Below are 21,167 nucleotides of genomic sequence, written 5' to 3' on the forward strand. Positions count from 1 at the left end.
GTGTGCGTCTCGGGCCGCTAACGTTTGATCAGAGTCTAGATCAACACCAGGTACACCTTTAAGCCACATACAAATATGGTAGGAAAATGATCGGATTGCAGAAGATATATCAACATCCGCTGATGCGGATCTCTCGCAGTCATCTTGTACTGATGAATACTCCGTTCTTCTTCCGACTAGAGTTTGATCGACGAAATATGAACGTTGTCGAGGCGCAACATTCTCAACAATCTATTCTTATGATAGTTAGTTTTTTAGCCTAATTGTATAGGTTCATTTTAATTAAAAAAAATAACGTTAGTACTAAAATTAACAAAATTAAAAATTTAGAAATATAAACGAGTCGAAATTTAAAATTTAATGGTATTTGGTGTAATTTACCCTATGAATAATAACATCGTGCAAAACTAAAAAATCAAGACAGATTCAGTACAGATGGCGTTGGAACCGGAAGCTTTGAAAATCCAGAGCCATTGTAGTTTGTAGGCCGATAATTAGGAACCTCCTTTCCGGTTCGCTCCATCCCTTTCCTTTTTTTTTTTGTTTTTTTGTTTCTTCACCTCCCCCCAATTACTCTCTTTCTTAAATCGCACTCAAAATATAGAATGTTTCCGTCACTTTCACTTTCAGCTAAAAGGGATATGAATTTCTTGCGTGAAAGGTGAAACCCAAATGCCTTTGCTCTTCGAAATCTGCCATTAAAGAACCCAATTTCCGGGGTAAAAGTTAAACATACTTTCATTTGTTTTTCTCTTGAAACTTTGTTTTTCGCTCTGGGTTTCTTGTTCTTCTTTGCTGGCTTTGCTTTTGATGCTTTGGTTAGGTGGCTTGATTGGCTTCATTTTGCTGCTTTCTTTTCTTTTCTCTTCTAATCCGGCGTTTGAGACGGATCAACTGGGGCTCTTTTGCATATCAAAAGGACGAAATTAAGGTAACACCCATTTTTATTTTCTACATCTTTGGGAAATCTTGAGCAAAAGAACGAAACCTTTATACTTTGGGTACTTAGTGTTCCATCTTTATGCGATTTCCAAATCATGGAACTACACCATTTCTGGGTTGGTTCTTAGATCTATGCACAAACAGTAAAATTTTTGTTTCTTTCACTCTGCATACTAGTTTTAATTCCAATTGACAAGTTTATTATACTTTGTTTCTTTGTTCCTTTCCTTTATTTCTGAACTCTTTTTTTTGGATCTAAAGAATGGCTTCAATTTTCTTTCTTAATACCATAATCATCTCTTTCCTTAGTGTGTGCAGTATTCTGCTCTGAGTTGTACCTGTTTTTGCCTGTTTTTTCTGTTTTTAACTCAGCATAAAAAGAAATCCCTTTGATGAAGTTGTGTTCTTTCTGTGTCCATAAGCGTTTGTGTAACATCTTAATTTGCTAAATCTCTCAATTACTGCATTATAAATCCTTCTATGTTATTCAAGAACTAAGGTATAATAATCTGTTTTTACCTCTTTTTTCTTTTTTATAGCTTCTTTGCTTTTAATAATATTGGAGTTGCTTATTGTATTTCCTTTTTCCCCATCATTAACCTGAATGAAATCAGATGGACGAGCAATGCGACTTTCGAGGCTGGGATGAACTGATCCCGGATGCACTGGGGCAAATTTTTAGCAACCTGTCCTTACAAGAGATACTAACAGTCATTCCCTGTGTCTGCAAATCCTGGAGAGCGGTAGTGATGGGTCCATATTGTTGGCAAGAAATAGACATTGAAGAATGGAGCAATGGATGCCAACCGGACCATCCAGGTCGGATGCTTCAAATGCTCATCACTAGAAGCAGCGGATCTCTTCGCAAGTTATGTGTTTCCGGCCTTCAGAATGATACGATTTTTTCGTTTGTCACAGAGAAGTAAGTTCAACTGCCCTTAACTATTTTGGTAATTGCCTTTGCCTGTAATGTAACGAGTCTTGTCTCATTTATGACAACATTTTTCCTATCATTAATTCTTGCTTTAGTTTGGTTTTGGTTAGTCTTACATGTGCTAGTTTGAACAGCAATTTCAGTGTTCTTGATAAGATTTCCGATGAGACTTTTGTAATTTCTTTAAGAAACACGGGATCATACTTTTTACTTTTAAGGGATCATTGTTTAATGGAATCTTTTAACTGATATGGTATGCTTTTTTTCTTTTCCGTTGCTTTTGCAAGTGCTGGTTCCCTTCGGTCTTTGCGACTGCCAAGAAGTGAAATGAGTGATTTAGTTGTTGAACAAACTGCTGGAAGGCTTTCCTCAATCACTTGTTTGGATTTGAGTTACTGTGGTAAAATTGGTGCCCGCGCTTTAGAGGCCATTGGAAAGCACTGTAAACTGCTGGTTAGTTTGTGCCGCAACATGCACCCATTGGATGCAGCAGGCAAACTCTCACAGGATGACGAGGCAAATGCCATAGCTGCTACTATGCCTAGGCTCAAGCGCCTCGAGATGGCTTATCATCTTATCAGCACCGCAAGTGTTCTGAAAATCCTATCCGGCTGTCTCCAGCTCGAATTTTTTGATTTAAGAGGTTGCTGGGATGTGAAACTCGATGATCAATTCGTGAAGGAAAAGTTCCCGAAATTGAAGGTTCTGGGACCTCTGGTCATGGACTGCTATGAGATGGGTGAGTGGGATGATTGCTCGGACTTCTCCGACAGTTTCGAGTATTTGGCCTGGGAGTTTGAAATGGGCAACTATGATGAGGACGATGACGATGACGATGACGACGACATTTTTGATGAAATGTGGCATGGTGAAGGAATACTGAACGACTTTGAACTGAGATTCTATGACGGAATCGGTGGTGATGCCGGAATGCTTGGTTGGCCACCATCTCCATAGGTTCTAGATATATGGCAATTCTAAATGTGAAAAATGAAACCATGTATTTCTATGTTTGAATGTGAAGTTAGAATTTGTGTGATTTGTTCCTCATCATCTGAAGAATGCCTTTGTACAGTGTAGAATTCATGGATTTTGTCTCCTGCTTAAAGAAGACTTTGGCATGCTAAGATGAATGAGGATCCTGCTGGGTTCATAGGGGAGATGGGGCCACTTGTTTAGGCATAAATGGCAGTTGAAGTCAAAGGTGATTGTACGGGTGAATCAATTACTATTGTAAGACAATGATCTCTGCCTTTGAGCCTACATTCCAAGTAAGTGATACTAAATAGAATTCTTTGGAAAAAAGGGATAAATTACGTATTTAGTAACTTAATTATTCTAGCAATATCGTTTTGATTATTCAATCTTTTTTAAAATCATACTTAAAGTTACATTTTAGTTATCAACGCATTTTGTTCAAATGGTAAGCAGTTTGATATTGTTTTAACGTGTCGAGTTTGAGTCATTGTATATGTAGAAAATCATCCATTGAAGTCAGGTGTGTGAAACGAGTTGATCCGAATTAGTCAAGGCAAAGCCTTGTGGATTCGAGAAGGCAACAAAAAAAAAGTTACATTTTGACTCTGTGTTAATCACCCATAATTAAAAAAATAATAATGATATTGACGAGTCATCATAAGATAATATTATGTGATCATTAAAAAATTTATTATATCAATAATTCCACTTTTTAAACAACGGAAAGTTAAAACAGAATCAAAATGTAAGATTAATATTATTTAAAAAAAAATAGGTGGATGACCAAAATAAAATTATTAAAAAAATTGAGTGACTAATGCATAGTTTGTCCTATAATAAATATGAAATTGAAGCTACATACATTACTAAATTAATAAATATTTTACAATTTAAAGTCATTTATTAAAATATTAGGGATTTAATATAGAAATAGTAATTCAAATAATAAAATAGATTATTTTTAGGGTCCACCAAACCAAACCAACCTTTGAAAAATAAATTATATCTCTATATAAATCCGATACATAAAAAAATTAATTTTAAGATTAAGATTTGGATCTCATTATTCATTACTTTATTATATTTTCAAAATTCAATGTTCCCTTGGCCACTAATTTATGTTTTAGGTTTTGGGACACCTCTACGCCCAATAATAACTCTAATAATAATATAATTGTTTTTCATAATTAAAATTTACTAAATAAATAAATGGGAAATTATGTGTTGAGTACTTTTTCAAAATCATACCTAAAGTTTAGTTTTTGTTTTATTTTAGTATCCCGTTCAAAATCTAACGTTAATTTTTTAAAAAAAATTAAAAGTTTAGGTACTAAAAAGAACCAAAACTGATAGTTTAGGTACTAAACACATAAGTTTTTAACTGTGGTGGTACCAAAATGAAATAAAAATTAAACATTATATATGATTTTGAAAAAAAAAATTAAAATCTAGATAATAAAACAAACCAAAACGGATAGTTTAGTTAGTAGTTTACCCTAAAACTAAATATTATGTATGATTTTAACTTAAAACGAATGTAAATACATAAATTTAAATTCACAAAAATTAGTATTTGTTAGTTTTGAATAGTATGTAATGATTATAATGTAATATATATTAAGATTCTTTTTTCACCATTAAGAATACACATCCTGTAAACCCTGCTACTTGAATCCAGGATTTCAAAAAAATATTATCTTTGACTACGAGATCACTTAATTGGTTTTAATCAAATAATTTATTTATACATTATATGATTAAAAATGTTTAGATATTAAATGTCAGCTTAGATATAACACATAATATATTTAAAAAAATATTATGCATTTATTGCAGAAATCATTTGGATCTTATGTGTCAAATAAATAAATAGCCTATTAAATTTTAATGACATAATTTGATGTCTACAGGTTAGGTCTAAACTAGGCATATAATATGTATACACGTTTAAAATTTGATCTCTCTCTCTCTCTATATATATATATTAAATATGTTTTACATCCATGTACCAAAAAGAAAATGTTTTACATCAGATCCAAACTAAAATTTAATATTTAAAAAGTTATTAAATTGATAGTTTGAAGATAAGATCAAATTATAATATGTTGAAGTTTGGAGACTAATATAAAAACGAGCATAGTTTGAGGATTCGTAATGCAATTATCTCAAAAAAGCTGAAGATAAAAAGGGTAAACTACAGAAACGGTCACTATTATTTGAGTAAGTTTTTGTTTTCTCCACTGAAATTAAAAAAGTAATAAATTGGTCACTAATATCATCGATTTATAACAAATCAGTCACTCCCCATTATCTACCGTTAATGTGGATGACGGAAAACTTATGTGGCTGTTAACTATTTACCTGGAAACATTGACCGTCATGCTGGAAAGTCGTTGGAAAATCGGTTAAGGTGAAGCCGTTTAAACTTCCGTCAGCGAAGACAACTGTTGCTGCTTCGGCGAAGAAGAAGCCGACTGCTACTAAGGTGAAATCTAAACCTGTTTCCAAATTCGGGAAGGGTTCTAAACCGACTTCTAAGGCTCCATCGAAGACAAAATCTATTTTCAAGCCGAAGTTCAATGTGGAGGCAAAATAAATTTTGGGATTCTTCCTTCTATAAATTTGTGCCTTAAAAAAAAAGAGAAAATAACTTCAGTGACCGAAAATGCTTTATAATATATGATTTTAACCAATTTTTTTTGTATTTGCAAAAATAACCAACAAATTCGCAACGCGAACATGGAAATTTTCGCAACGCTAATTACGATATAGGTAAACACAACTATTCTCAACGCGAGTTTCGCAAATCGAATTCGCCAATTTCGCAACTCAATTACCGATATAGGTAAAAAAGGTAGAAAAAATCCGGTCAAATATCTGAATTCGCCAATTTGAAAACTGAGTTGCGAATTTGGCAAATTCGTGTTGCGAAATGTAAAATCTCGCCTCTTAAAGAAAAAATCATTTCGACAATTCGTTTGTTTGGTTAAAGTTAAACGAACGAACGAACATGAACATACCCTCGTTCGTGTGTTTAATTCATTTACAGGCGTAGGTTTAGCTGAGTGATTCATACGTGGAGTTAGCAACTGAGATGTCACAGGTTGAAAACCACTCCAGTGCATTTTATGTCCTTTAATTTTTTCTTTAAGAGACGAGATTTTACATTTCGCAACACGAATTTTCCAAATTCGCAACTCAGTTTTCAAATTGTCGAATTCGGATTTTTTACCGGATTTTTTCTACAGTGTTTACCTATATCGGTAATTGAGTTACGAAATTGGCAAATTCGATTTGCGAAAATCGCTTTGCGAATAGTTGTGTTTACCTATATCGATAATTAACGTTGCGAAATTCGCGTTGTGAAAACGAAATTCGCATTGCGAAAATTTCCATGTTCGCGTTGCGAATTTGGAAACTGTTCGTTCGTTCGTTTAACTTTAACTAAACAAACGAACTGTCGAAATGATTTTTTCTTTAAGAGGCAAGATTTTACATTTCGCAACACGAATTTGCCAAATTCGCAACTCAGTTTTCAAATTGGCGAATTTGGATTTTTGACCGGATTTTTTCTACCTTGTTTACCTATGTCGGTAATTGAGTTGCGAAATTGGCGAATTCGATTTGCGAAATTCGCGTTGCGAATAGTTGTGTTTACCTATATCAGTAATTAGCGTTGCGAAAATTTCCATGTTCGTTTTGCGAATTTGGAAACTATGTTGCGAAATAGGAGTTCGCGTTGCGAATTTGTTGGTTATTTTTACAAATCCAAAAAAAAATTGGTTAAAATCGTATATTATAAAGTATTTTCGGTCACTGAAGTTATTTTCTCTAAAAAAAAATATTGTCTCATTTTCTTTATATTTCTGCAATATTATTTCATGCAGGTGGGCGCTGAGATAAAATTTGACTAATTCGTTGCCTCAATTTTGCAATGGTTACAAAAGAGAGAAAGTGGTACTTGAAATTGTCTGCTTTGCTCTGATGATGACTGCCATTTATAATCTTTCTACAACGCCATTGTAATGAAACTTTATACGAGTTTTTCTGCATCAAATTATTAACTTATGCTTTTGTAAGCTTATATTCATGATCTTTCGAAAACCTTGTTATATATGAGTTCCAGGATTAACATGTTTTATAAAAAAAAAATTAGCTGACCCTTGTTCCCATATGTAATGGGACAAGGGGAGGTAAAATAATAGACTGCCCCCCAATGCTAGGTTTAGAGCAGCTTCCGTGGGAGACCTCCATATTATGAAATGTATTTATAGTTGGTTGAACCAAATCCGCTTCTCTCCACTGTTTCTTTCTTTAGTCCTTTCCCACAATGGAGATGGTGCCTTAAACTATTCGTTGTTATTGGGGCAAGAATATGACTTAGAACATGCATTTTCTGCTGCTCTTATTATTTCATTACAATTAATTGTGATGGCTTTGCTTTACTTTTCTTCTTCAACATTGCAACTAATTAAGTAGATGAAAATGGGCAAGATTTAACCTTTATAATTAGCAGCACCATTTAAAGAATGAAATCCAGTCGTCTATTTTACATCAAGTGATCGTGTTGTTCTTCATATGCCTTTTGTTGAATCCCCTCAAGGTAATATAATGAAAGATTCAAGCCACGAAGAAAATCATTTTTTACATATAGGCATGTTAAATAAATACACACAGCTGATCCTGATTTCTTACAGGCATTCAAATGTAAGCTATCCCATGTTGTTCGAAACAAACAAGAAATCATTGTTTCTTGCATCACATTGCACTATGCAATTTTTTTGTATGATGCTTATCAACCTATGAGAAGATTTCTTTGGCGTTCTTTGCAATAGGAGTTGAGGTTTCTACCATGGTTAACCATGAAGTAATGAAAAACTTTCAATTTCTTCATAATTTTTTAAAAAATAAAATAAATTCAAATTGTACATGTTTTTTCCTTTGAACTAAATATTAGCACCCACTTGTATGAAATAATATTGTAGAAATGTAAAGCAAATGAGAAAATATTTTTTTATTGCATAACAATTGTAAATGTAAAATTAGTCTCAAAATCCTAAAAAGAAAGGTTAAGCGAGAAGAAACGTTAGAGGGAAGGCGCGTGAGGAAATCTCGCGAATGGAACGCGGGAGAACTAGACTGCCTCTTTATATTTTTGATGAAAAGGTGAGCGTAGGGTAGGAATAGCATTCATACAGTTTTGTGTATATGTTTGTTTCTTTTGCAATGGGTGAATAATGGAATAATGCCCATTTTTAGAAAACTTGAAAGTACTTTGATTGGTTGCCATGTAGTTTGGAGAATCTGCACCTGGCTTGTTGGAAGATTATAATGTGCCCCAAATATTTCAAGAAGACTTCTTTGATGTTTTAGATAGGGATAGTCGGCCACCATTGAGATGGCTTATCATTGGGCCAGAGAGGTCTGGTGCCTCTTGGCACGTTGATCCAGCACTTACCAGTGCCTGGAATACTCTTCTTTGTGGTAGTAAAAGGTATTTTGAGATATGACCTCTGTATTTATAAAATGCTTCCATGTGGTGGTTTTGGATTTCACATATTGTACCTCAAACTTAATATTAGTACAAGTCTGTTTGTGGAGCTCATTCGGAATACCCTAGAGCAACTATTTTAAATGTTTTCTTTTATCCATTTTATTTGACGTTATATTGGTGTCCTTGTTATTGGTTTATGGTGTACCATAAACTTCCTGATAATTGAATTTCAGCTGCATAAGGTTGTCTCTTTTGTTGCTTTGTATAGCTGAAATACTACTGTCATGGATGTCATGTCTCTATTTTTTTGGACAGGTGGGCATTGTATCCTCCTGGAAGAGTTCCTTTGGGTGTTACAGTGCATGTAAATGATGAAGATGGTGATGTCAACATTGATACTCTGTCATCATCACAGGTATATAAACTATGGCCCTCTGCTTGCATTCCTAGTTCTTGTCTCATTTTTCGAGGTTACGTTTATTGATTCCCCTTTGTTTGTGTGTGTGTGTGTCTGTGTGCAGTGGTGGCTTGATTATTATCCACTTCTTGCTGATGAAGACAAGCCAATTGAGTGTACTCAGCTGCCTGGGGAGAAGATATTTGTTCCAAGCGGATGGTGGCACTGTGTCCTGAATCTGGAAGCAACTGTTGCTGTGACACAAAATTTTGTAAATTCCAGAAACTTTGAATGTGTATGTTTAGATATGGCTCCAGGTTACCAGCATAAAGGGGTTCGTCGTGTTGGATTGCTTGCTCTTGATGGAGGCTGCTTAGAGAACATGGAGAAGAACATGTCCTGTGACAAAGACAATTTTAATTATTCAGATCTGACAAGGAAAGAGAAGCGGGTTAAATTTCCAAGTTCTCAAGACAGTGAAAATCACGAAGGAATTGCTAATGGTGCTTCTAAAAGATATAATCTATGGAAACATGGCTTTTCTTATGATATAAGTTTCTTGGCTATGTTTTTGGATAGAGAGAAGGACCACTATACTTCTCCATGGAGCTTGGGCAATTGCATAGGGCCACGAGAAATGAGGGAATGGCTTGCCAAGCTTTGGGTTAGAAAACCGGGAATGAGAGAGCTGATTTGGAAGGTATGTTACATTTCTAACCAAGTTTGTTCATCCCACCAATCCAGTCCTTTCTTTTGCTTCGTTTTCACTTCCAATGGATGAGTTGACTAAGAAAATTGTTATACGGACCCATATGTTGGAAGAGAGATAAACTAGGAATATACTTAAAAAGGTTGTTTCTGATTGCAAATTGTTGAAAAAGAAAAGAAAGATCACATTGATTATTTATAAGTGCATGATAAGGAAAATCTTCTGCTGACATTTTTGTATTATCGTGCCTGGTTGGTTTCTTCTCCCCTAAATGCTCTCTGTGGTGGTTACTAGAGATTTTTCCTATTATTATGCTTGTCCAAATCTTTAGCGTAGGATACATATGGCGTTCACTATTAATAAATATCTTTTATCTTGTTTTTAACTATTTTTTATTTATTTTAATTCCTCCTGTAATTGTCTTAGGGAGCATGTCTTGAAATGAATGCAGACAAATGGTTGGAGTGCTTGGTGAAAATCTGCTCATTTCACAATTTGCCTTTTCCCAATGATGATGAGAAGCTTCCTGTTGGAACAGGCAGCAATCCTGTGAGTTCTTTTGTCATTTTCGTTAATTTCTTAAATTCTGTTTTCTTTTACATATTGGAAATTAGCGGAACTGGTTCTGATAAATCAATTCTCATTAACTTATTCGGAGGCAGGCTTTTCTCTAGTGTCATATTAACCATATTCCATTGGACATGATTAACTTTGATATAAGATCTGAGCTTTTTAAGGAATACTAAAAGTTTGTGAATGATTCCTACATATTGGTCTTCTGCAACATGTGATCTAAGTGCTGTTTATTTATTTTTTTGATTAGAATTTCGATGTATCTGATCTTTATGTTAACTGTTTTTGACTAACATTTTTATAAGCAATCATTTAATCAACATAGATTTATTTTTGTAGTTTTGATTGATTATTCTAATTCTTCTGCAACAGGTCTATGTCATGGATGAATATGTGGTGAAAATCTTTGTTGAAGAAGGGCTGGAATCTTCAATACACGGTTTAGGCACTGAGGTAGGTGTATGTGCAAATTTATACTCTTCGTGTCCGTGGATCTTTTACATACCGTTAAGTTTATTATTTCCTTCCATGCAGCTTGAATTCTACAACACTCTTTGTGAAGTTAATTCCCCTTTGAAAAACCACATTCCTATTGTATTGGCTAGTGGGATTCTGCACTTGGAAAATGGAACTTACAAGATTGATTCTTGGGTGTTGCGGAAGACGGCTATCGGATAGAGCAAAATCGCAACTGATAATTTGAGAAAATAAAAATGAGGATAAAAGAGACACAAAATTTACGTGGAAAACCCCTAAATAATATAGGGTAAAAACCACGGGCAACGGTAGAAGAATTTCACTATGAAAAAATAGGAATTACAACTTCTCTCTATCTACCAAGGAAAAAACAATGATAATTCTCTCTTGATAAAAAGGAGAAAACAATTCTCAAGAAACTCTCTAAATTCTCTAGTATTGGAAGAAAGCTAGAATGCTTTTGGGATGATTTTGAAGCTAAATGAGCTAGGGTATTTATAGTTGAAGCTTAAGGACTAATTTATAAATACCCTAAATTACAATGGCTAAATTACGATTCTACCATTGTCTAAAATTTCAACATTTTCTGCCACCTAAAGCAATTTCCACTTTCGGTGGATTTTTTTTCTTCTTTATTATCACCTTTCGGTGATTGAGAAAAATTTTCAACAATCTCCCACTTGAAGATTTGATTGGAACAATTATATCTTCACACCATTCTTTCTACCTTGTACCTTCATGTTGCTTATATCTCTGACAGAACACAAGAGGATCGACACCAAGTAAATTTATCGGTATCGATCGCATTCGTCATGAAATCTGCTATGTTGTCTTTGGTATGAATCTTCTGTATATCTACTGTCTCTTCTTCCACCTTTTCACGAATGAAGTGGTATTGTACTCGTATGTGTTTTGTCCTTGAATGAAATGTTGGATTCCTTGCTAGATGCAAGGCGCTTTGATTGTCACAAAACAGAGAGACATACTCTTGATTGTGCCCAAGCTCCTCCAATAGCATCTTCAATCAAATTGCTTCTTTACTGGCTTGTGTAGCTGCTATATATTCTGCCTCTGTTGTGGATGTAGCCACAACTGACTGCAATTTTGAAACCCAGCTTACAGCTCCACTAGCAATTTTGAACACATATCATGTAGTAGATTTGCTTTTATCCAAATCCCTTGCATAGTCAGAGTCTACATACCCATTGATTAGTAAGTTTGATCCTCCGTAACATAATGTAATATTTGAGGTACATTTGATGTATCTCAGGATCCTCTTTACTGTATTCCAATGCTCTTTGCTTGGATTCTCCATGTACTGACTAACCATTCCCACTGCTTGTGCAATGTCTGGTCTTGTGCATATCATAGCGAACATTAAACTTCCACTGTCGATGCATACGGTACTCGAGACATCTCCATCCTCTCTTCTTCACTGCTAGGACTCATACTAGAGGATAATTTGAAGTTAATAGGAAGAGGGGTAGAAATTGGCTTACAATCTTGCATGTTGAATCGTGACAAGATCTTCTTTAAGTAATTCTTTTGTGAAAGCCAAATCTTCTTATTACTTCTGTCTCGGTGAATTTGCATCCCTAGAATATTGTTTGCTGATCCCAAGTCCTTCATTTCCCTAGCCAATTGTGCCTTCAATTCTTCAATATGATCTTTGTTGGGTCCTGTAACCAACATGTCATCCACATACAATAGCAATATAACAAAATTATTATCACCAGACCTCTTGAAATAAGCACAAGGGTCTGCATTAAGTCTGTTGTATCCAAGGCAAATAATGAATGAATCAAATCTCTTATACCAACACCTCGGCGCTTGCTTTAGATCGTACAGAGATTTGTTCAACCTGCAAACCAAGTTCTTCTTTTCTTTTTCTTCAAAACCTTCAGGCTGGAGCATGTAAATCTCTTCTTCAAGATTTCCATGAACAAAAGTTGTTTTAACATCTAGTTTCTCTAGATGTAAGTTCAATGTAGCACACATTTCCAAGACTACTCAAACTGTTGTTAGTCGAACGACAGGAGAAAAGATTTCATTGAAATCAATATATTCTTTTTGAGCATATCCTTTGACCACCAGTCTTGCACGATACCTCTCAACTTGATCGTCACCATTTCGCTTGATTTTGAAGACTCATTTGTTACCAATTGGTTTCCTTCCTTGTGGTAGTGGCATAAGGTCCCATGTATTATTTTTATGAAGGGCTTCGATTTCTTCTTGCATCGCCATCATCCACAGTGAAGTATCTGAGCTGTTTATTGCCTCCTGGTATGTTGATGGCTCACCGTCCTCTGTTAAAAGGTAGTATGCAATATTTCCTTCTATAACATAATCTGAGTGCCAATTGGGACGTATTCTCACACGATCTGATTGACGAGTTGTTGGAGCTTCATAAATCTCTGGTTCTTGTTCATCATGTGGTGGTTCTGCTTCAGAATAATCTCTTTGTTCAAACTCCTTTTCCACATGTATCTATGTAGTATCTGAATTTTCAGTGCTATCATCATCTTCTTTTCTTTTTAGTTTATCTTCTACAAAGATGGCATCCCTACTGATGATCACTTTGTGGGCAGTGGGATCCCACAAGCAATACCCCTTTACACTATCAGCATACCCCAAGAATTTGCATTTCCTGGATTTTGGATAAAACTTTGAAATTTCTTTGGAGTTGTACATCACGTACACAATACTTCCAAATACATAGAGGTTTGAATAATCAGCTGGTTTACCAGTCCACATCTCCATTGGTGTCTTTAGCTTTATTACAGTTGATGGAGCGCGATTCACCAAATAACAGGCGGTATTGACTGCTTCTGCCCAGAATGATTTTTCTAGGCATACATCCCTCAACATTGCTCTTGTTCTTTCTAACAAAGTTCTGTTCATCCACTCTGCCACTCCATTTTGTTGAGGAGTGTTCGCCACTGTGAACTGTCTTTTGATGCCTTCTTTCCTGCAAAAGTCATCAAATTCTTCGCTTGTGTATTCTCCTCCATTATCTGTTCTGAAACACTTGATCTTATTTCCATAATCAAGTTCCACCAGCGCTTTGAAGATTTTGAAAGTTGAAAACACATCTGACTTCTTCTTAATAGGGTACACCCAACATCTCCTGGAATAGTCATCAATAAATGAGACAAAATATTTTGCTCCACTTAGGGATGTAACTGGTGCTTGCCATACGTCAAAATGAACCAATTCTAGAACACTTTTTCCTCTAGAATTTGACTTATTGAATTTTAACCGGTGTTGCTTACTTGTTATGCAATGCTCACACAAAGGAAGTGTTACCTTTGTTAATCCTGGAAGTAACTTTTGCTCCACAAGAACTTTCATTCCTTGTTCTAACATGTGTCCAAGTTTCTGATGTCATAGCATTGCAGAATCTGAACTACATGAGACAATAGAGACTTCTTCTTCTAGCAAAGTCTCTCCCTTCAGCATGTACAAGTTTGTTGCTATCTTTTCGCCTTTCAGCACCACAAGCGCTCCACGGAACACCTTCATGATTCATTTCAGTGTTTCAATCTTGCTTGCATTATTATCCAACAATTCGTAGGATAATAAATTTTTCTTCAGGCCTTTCACGTGTCGCACATCTCGAACAACTTTAATAGTTTCATCATACATCTTCAATTTGATGGTTCCCACGCCAACAATCTCTAGGGCATGATCATTGCAACTATACACAGATCCTCCTGAGACAGGTTCATAATGATGGAACCATTCTCTTCTTGAGGTCATGTGATATGTTGCTCCCGAATCAATGAGCCATATATATGCATATCTCTTTCTACCTTCCATGGTGGTTGACGCTTCACATCATAGAGCATCTCCATCATCTGAAGTGTTTGCGGTATTGCCTTGTGGATTGGAGTTTTTATTTAGACTCCAACAATCCTTCTTCAAGTGACCCTTCTTTACACAGTTGTAGCACTTTAAATTCTTTTTGCTACTCAACTTTGATCTACCATGTTTGTGACTGCTACTTTGGCCACGTTATATTGATCTCCCTCTCATCGTTGTCAACGCTTCTGCTTGTTGCAGATTTACTTGTCTGTCTTCCTTGTTCTTGCACCGATTTTCTTCTTATAGAACAGCAGCTACAACGTCATCGAAGACTAGACTGGTGACATTACTGTTTGTCAAGTTGATGATGAGTTGATCATACGAATCCGATAGACTTTGAAGTAGAAGATCAGCACGTTCTTGTTCTCCTATTTTACAACTTAAGGATGTAAGCTGAGAAAATAAAGTGTTCAGTGTATTTAAGTGCTCCGTCACTGAAGTAGATTCTGGCATACGGAGAGTGTACAATTTTCTCTTAAAGAAAATTTTATTGTGCAACGATGTGGCCTCGTACAATTTGGTGAGATGATCCCATATCTCCTTAGATGTCTTCTTCTCCTCGATGCATGACAATACTTCATCTGCTAATGCTAGATGAAAGTTAGCCATAACATTCCCGTCCATTTCGATCCATTTGTTGTCATCTGTGAAATCCATCGGCCTTTCACTGATAGCTGCTAGACAACCGTCTTTCCTCATGATGGCCTTCATCTTCAATTTCCACAATGAGAAATTTCTCTCATTAAATTTTTCAATATCAAATTTCGTTGTCATAGCTTCTATTACGGATAGCTCTCACTATTTCACTACCGTGAATAGTTCTCTAGAACCTTCAAAGAATGGGTAATATCTTCTTACTTTCTTATGTTGGAGGATCCATCTTTTGGTGGCAACCACAAAGATAATAAGCATATATTACACTCAAATCTGGCTTTGATACCAATTGTTGCGGAATACGACTATCGGATAGAGAAAAATCGCAACTGATAATTTGAGAAAATAAAAATGAGGATAAAAGAGACACAAAATTTACGTGAAAAACCCCTAAATAATATAGGGTAAAAACCACGGGCAACGGTAGAAGAATTTCATTATGAGAAAATAGGAATTACAGCTTCTCTCTATCTACCAAGGAGAAAACAATGATAATTCTCTCTTAATAAAAAGGAGAAAATAACTCTCAAAAAATCTCTAAATTCTCTAGTATTGGAAGAAAGCTAAAATGCTTTGGGATGATTTTGAAGCTAAATGAACTAGGGTATTTATAGTTGAAGCTTAAGGACTAATTTATAAATATTCTAAATTACAATGGTTAAATTATGATTCTACCATTGTCTAAAATTTCAATATTTTTTGTCACCTAAAGCAATTTCCACTTTCGGTGGATTTTTTTTCTTCTTTATTATCACCTTTCACCTGATTGAGAAGACTTTTCAACATTGGGATGGTAAAGAAGTTTCTGATGTGCTTGCGAAGTGCAATTTGATTCAGAAAAGGGAGGAGGCGATGTTTTCCCTTTTGATGTACGGAGCAAGAAATTCTTTGAATATAGAAAAGCTGTGTCACCAGAACCTGGACCAGGGAGTTCTGCTGGATGCTCTTATATCTGGCCTGATCTCATAACGAAGCGTTGCAAAGGAAAAATGTATGCACGGTTGTAAGTATTCTTAATTTTACATGGATCTTAACTTCCAGAATGAGAGATATGCGAAAAGTAGATCGCTGTTATTAATCTTCCATTTAATTTCTATTGCAGAAGAGATGAACTATCATTGGACGATACGCTTAATTTAGCTTCCTTCTTGGGAGAGCAGCTACAAAACCTTCATAGTTTACCCTATTCAACTGTTTCGGATGTTGAACAGGAGTGTTTTTTTGCCAATGACATGGACATCGATTTTGTCTCTCACAAATTAGATATTCCAGCTGAATGGGAACTCGTTGTGAGAACTCTAAGTCGGAAGAAGAAGGATGTTTCCAGCCGCTTGAAAAAATGGTATACTATCTATTAGTAATGATGTTTGCTGATCAACGTTGACACCAATAATGATTCTATTTAAAATATGTTAAGAGAAAATTTCCTTTCTTTCTCCTAGTTGCAACCGATGATACCGTGTTTGATTCATTGTGTTCGTACTCCATGGTTTAATCTTTCATTACTCTATGGAACTCATTGCTAAATAATGGGAAATTTTCTCGTCGCCCTTATCTTATTTTTGGGAATAATTTGAGATCAGTTCTCTTAAAACTGCATTTTTGTTATCTAGTTTAGTTATGTCGTCATTCTGCTATAGTGCTCCCATAGTACTCCACTGGACAATTTCTCAGATAAAGATTTCTTTCTGAGATGCCTCTACTAACCAAATTGTAGGGGGGACCCTGTTCCTGAGAAGCTGATGGAGAAAGTTAATGCGTACCTCCCTGATGATTTCCTGAAGCTGCTTTCTGTATCTGAGGTTTTTAGTAGTCCCATTATTCTTTTTTCAATATTTCTGATATTCCCTCTTGATATTATGTTTGGAATATCTTGCACAGTTATACGTAACGCTGTTCGTTACTGATTTATTGATAGGTCAGTGTCGATTGCATTCCTCGTTCCTATGGTTAAAGCTGTATTCGTTTTTAAATCCTTCATCTCTTTATGGAAGTAGAGAAACTTGATGACATCCATCAAACTTGAATTGGAATTTATTTTTCAGGTGATCCCCTTTATGACGTGATACCAATGCATTTGGATATCTTTAGAGGCAATTCATGTCTCCTCAAGCAGTTTCTCCAAAGCTATAAACTTCCGTTGATGCAAAAGACACAAGAGCATGGATCGCTCACTGCTAGCGATAAGTTCAGACGACTTTCGTACCATGCCATGTAAGTAATAGTGAGTTATTCATTCTTTCCTCGATATCATTTTTGTCAGTTTTTGGTGCCCAAAAAAAATCATGTGGTTATTTTGTATCTGCAGGTGCTACTGCATTTTGCATGACGATAATGTATTGGGGGCTATATTTAGTACATGGACCGAACTTAAAACAGCAGAATCATGGGAAGAGGTTGAGCAGACAGTATGGGGAGAATTAAATAACTATGAAGGCGTCGCTTGACGTGTTTGTCCGACTCGTCATTTTTCCTAAAGCACTTAATCGGATACGTACATGAGGCGTCGTCTTCCAGGTTTATAAAGGACCTTCATTTGGGTCAGACACATACTTTTATTTGACACTTGAGTCTGAATGACATGATTTGCATATAAACCAGTGATAGAATGTGTTGGCTGCGCATTGCAAGTGAGCAGGACATTTGATTCTTAGTATCCAAATTAATTTGATTGTGTTTAGTTTTCCAAGCCCCAATCCAATCCAGCTTTAGGATGCTAAGTGCCCAAGTTTCTAAATAGTTATTTATTTGTACTTTTGTATAGGCTAATTTACATTTAAATTCATTGAAATTAATTAGGGTGACGGAGCCGATGAGATTAAAGAAGCAGGGAAACAAGAGCAAAAGCAAACGAAACAAGAGCAAAAGCAAACGGAACAAGCACAGCAGTAGTGAGAATCTGCTGAGCTGGGCTCTCATTCTGTTGTTACAATATTTAAGGGTTTCATATTAAATGGAACTTGATTTTTATATGTTGTTTTTTATGGGAGGAGGTTCTCTCCCATCTCATTTTTTAGCCACTTTCTTACCTTTTGTTTTTTGTTTTTTTTGGAAATTCTCACTTGCGGCAGTCTTAATATACGCTAAAAAAATTTTATTAGTTTTGTTATTATTTAAATAACAAAACCGGTAAAAAATTCAGGAAACATTATTATTTCTACCGGTTTTGTTATTATTGGGCGGTTTACCAGATTTGGTAAAGCGCTACCGGTTTTGTTATTTTTTCTATCGGTTTTGTTATTGTTAAACCCTTTTTACCGGAAATGTTAAAAAATTTATGTTTTAGATAAAAATAATAATTTTTTAGGTAATTTTTTACCAATTTTATTATTTAAATAATAACAAAACCGATAACACCTTATTTTACCCTTATATTAAGGTATCGTTGCTTCGTCATGTAATCTTTTTCTCTTTTCCTTTTAACATTTTCTATCAAATATTAAATGTGCTTATGAAAGTTGGCATATGAGATTAAGGAAATTACGAAAATATAACAGTTTCTTTAGTAAATAGAAACTCAAAAAGAATTATAAAAATGTAATATATATATATAAGTGTATAATATATGTATATGAAATTGAAAGCATACTTATTTTGTTAATTTGACTAAATAAGTATGATTAATTTGTCATTGTGTTATGTGGTATATGCACATATTAAGCATAATATATATTTAAATATATTTAATTTTTGATAATTTTTATTTGGTCATTTTAAAATTATGATATATATTTTTAATCTTTTAATATTATTTTAGGATTTTTGTTTTTAGTAATTTGTTTTTTATGTTAATATTTATTTTTTAATATTCAAATATTTTTTTACTTTTTTGAAAAATAAGTTAAGTAAATCATCAAACTTTCTTTTTCTAGAAAAAAATTGACCCTTAAACTTGACAAAAAAATAATTTAGCCCTTCTGTCATATAACCATGACAAAAAATTAATTTAGACATTCTGTCATATAACCATTCATTGAAGAGTATTATACCAGTATCATGAATCATCGTATAAGTATCATAGACCATCACATTAACGTCATGAACCATCATATCGGTATTATAATAGTTAACGTTCAATTATTTTGGTCAAAGGTTTTTTTTCTCAATTTAAAGATTACGACAATTGCAAAAAAAATATATAGGATTACTTTTTTAATGTTTTTAAAATCTGACATTATTACATTAACAAGTTATATTTTATACCGACTTCACTAACTTTATTTTTAACTCCAATTGATCAATATGATATTGTTTTTTGAAAAGTAACTTTTAAAAATGTCGTAGAAAATACTTTTAAAAGTATTTTTTAAAAGTGCAATTTAAATTTTAAACTATAATAAAAATACAAAAATATTATATATGAAATATATCAATTTAAACTATAATAAAAATATAAAAATACAAATAAAAATATAATTATAATAAAAATATGTTTGATAATAACTCAATATTAATATTTTTATATTTTTATAAATCATAAATTTTATTTACTTTTAAATAATTAGAATAAATTTTTGAGAAAATAACTTCAGTGACCGAAAATGACCAACAAATTCGCAACGCGAACTCCAATTTCGCAACTCAGTTTCCAAATTCGCAACGAATATGTAAATCGCAACGCAAATTTGTAATTCACAACACATAAGTCAAATTCCCAACACAGAAGTCAAATTCGTAAAGCGCGTTTATTTTCGCAACGCGAATTTTATTTTCGAATTCGAAACACAATATTTATTTCGCAACACAAATGTAAACAGTATAATCGCAAATCATAACCTAAAACCCTAAATCACAACTTAGTCCCATCTCCATCTCTCACTCTCTACGGCGACATCTGTCCCCATCTCCGACGAAATTCATCCCCATCTCCGGCGAAATCCGTCCCTATCTCCGACGAAATCTGTCTATCTCCATCTCTCAGAGCCACCCTCACAACCATTCACGGTCAGAAATAGAAAATCAACCACCGAAGGTTATTTTTTAAATTATTTTATTTTGAAATTTTTATATTATTATTAGATTTTTCATATTTAAATTGATGATAAATTTACTGGTAATTTCAGTAATAGATTAACCATTTCACTTATATTGCTTAGTAAATTCATTCGGTTGCTGCCAATACCGCTAAACTGTTTAGTCTTTAACCCTGTGAAGTTAGTTTCAATTTGCAGAAGACTATTTTAAACTTAAATTCGCAACATGAAAATAAAAATCGCAACGCGATTTTAGTTTCACGTTGCGATTTTCATTTCGCGTTGCGAATTTAAGTTTTAGAAATTATTCTTCTTCTGTAAATTGAAACTTGAATGAATTGCATTACTTCAACCAAAAAACAAAGACAAATACTAACTTCACAGTGTTGCGAATTTAAGTTTCAAGAATAAACTACTATTCTTTATGTTGTCCTTGAACTTGCACTAAACCTATATGTTGTCCTTTTAAATGTTTATATAAGTGCTTACTTCTGGAATGTTATCTAATACATTTTGTGAACTATGATAGAATAATGACTTGGGTGAATACCGTGCAAGTTTGAAACATATTTGGCTTTGTTTTCACTGTTTAATATCATGTCTGTTTATAGTGTATAATTTGTAGTTTTTGGTATATCTAACTTGGTATGTTTATTGTTTTTGTATAATTTTTTTCGGCTTCATTGACCTTAAGGAATAAATTAAGCCTAGCCACTACCATTGCGTCGACGCTTACACATGTACAAAGAAAATTGTTTGAGGATACTTGCTTCGGGCCATGGCTAAAAGTACAACATTCGGGTGGAGATGCTATGTTGACCCATTTTTTTCTTCAGACCATGACTAACCATCTACCCGAGAGGATACAACGTGGTGATGAAGAGATATGGTTTCATTTTCCTCCGGCGTATACTTGTTTTGGGCGGGAGGAGTTTAGCTTAATCACTAGTCTACGCTTTGGACATGATGATGTAGGTCGGTACACTAGTCATATCGCCCGCCCATCATGGTTATCTCGGGTTTTTCCTGAGCTGGTAAAGGTGAAGCCGAGTTTACACGTCGATGACTTGAAAAGATTATTTGTTAAAGATGGTTTTACTCGGATGGATGACCTCGATGTTGTCCGAGTATGTCATTTATTACTTTTGCATGCCGGCTTTTTAGGCAAAGAG

At 34.4% G+C, this 21,167-nt stretch overlaps 2 protein-coding genes across 3 annotated transcripts; both read left to right on the forward strand.

Annotated features, from left to right (window-relative positions):
• Nucleotides 1–454: 454 nt before the first annotated feature.
• LOC120155973 (F-box protein FBW2-like) lies at nucleotides 455–3,181 on the forward strand. 2 transcript variants are annotated; one of them, XM_039167420.1, is made up of 3 exons: nucleotides 455–931; nucleotides 1,552–1,864; nucleotides 2,164–3,181. In XM_039167420.1, exons 2-3 carry the CDS (start codon nucleotides 1,557–1,559, stop codon nucleotides 2,831–2,833), a joined length of 978 nt encoding a protein of 325 aa, XP_039023351.1. In that variant the 5' UTR covers nucleotides 455–931; nucleotides 1,552–1,556; the 3' UTR covers nucleotides 2,834–3,181. The 2 variants fall into 2 exon arrangements, with proteins under 2 accessions (XP_039023351.1, XP_039023349.1); XM_039167418.1 differs by having other exon boundaries at nucleotides 1,557–1,864.
• Nucleotides 3,182–7,972: 4,791 nt separating this feature from the next.
• LOC120152242 (F-box protein At1g78280-like) lies at nucleotides 7,973–17,494 on the forward strand. The gene is made up of 12 exons (XM_039164508.1): nucleotides 7,973–8,020; nucleotides 8,149–8,348; nucleotides 8,664–8,763; nucleotides 8,870–9,445; nucleotides 9,881–10,003; nucleotides 10,400–10,480; nucleotides 10,562–10,678; nucleotides 15,865–16,013; nucleotides 16,125–16,364; nucleotides 16,740–16,926; nucleotides 17,061–17,236; nucleotides 17,331–17,494. Exons 1-12 carry the CDS (start codon nucleotides 7,973–7,975, stop codon nucleotides 17,467–17,469), a joined length of 2,136 nt encoding a protein of 711 aa, XP_039020439.1. The 3' UTR covers nucleotides 17,470–17,494.
• The last annotated feature ends 3,673 nt before the right edge of the window (nucleotides 17,495–21,167 follow it).

This window comes from Hibiscus syriacus, unplaced genomic scaffold, assembly GCF_006381635.1.
Source record: "Hibiscus syriacus cultivar Baekdansim isolate YM2019G1 unplaced genomic scaffold, ASM638163v2 tig00002840_pilon, whole genome shotgun sequence".
NCBI lineage: Eukaryota > Viridiplantae > Streptophyta > Magnoliopsida > Malvales > Malvaceae > Hibiscus > Hibiscus syriacus.

Coding starts and splice junctions, on each gene's coding strand:
- LOC120155973 (XM_039167420.1), top strand. CDS start 1,557: ATGGACGAGCAATGCGACTTTCGAGGCTGGGATGAACTGATCCCGGAT. Junction 1,865..2,163: donor TTTTCGTTTGTCACAGAGAA/GTAAGTTCAACT, acceptor TGCTTTTGCAAG/TGCTGGTTCCCTTCGGTCTT.
- LOC120152242 (XM_039164508.1), top strand. CDS start 7,973: ATGGAACGCGGGAGAACTAGACTGCCTCTTTATATTTTTGATGAAAAG. Junction 8,764..8,869: donor ATACTCTGTCATCATCACAG/GTATATAAACTA, acceptor GTCTGTGTGCAG/TGGTGGCTTGATTATTATCC. Junction 10,481..10,561: donor TACACGGTTTAGGCACTGAG/GTAGGTGTATGT, acceptor CCTTCCATGCAG/CTTGAATTCTACAACACTCT.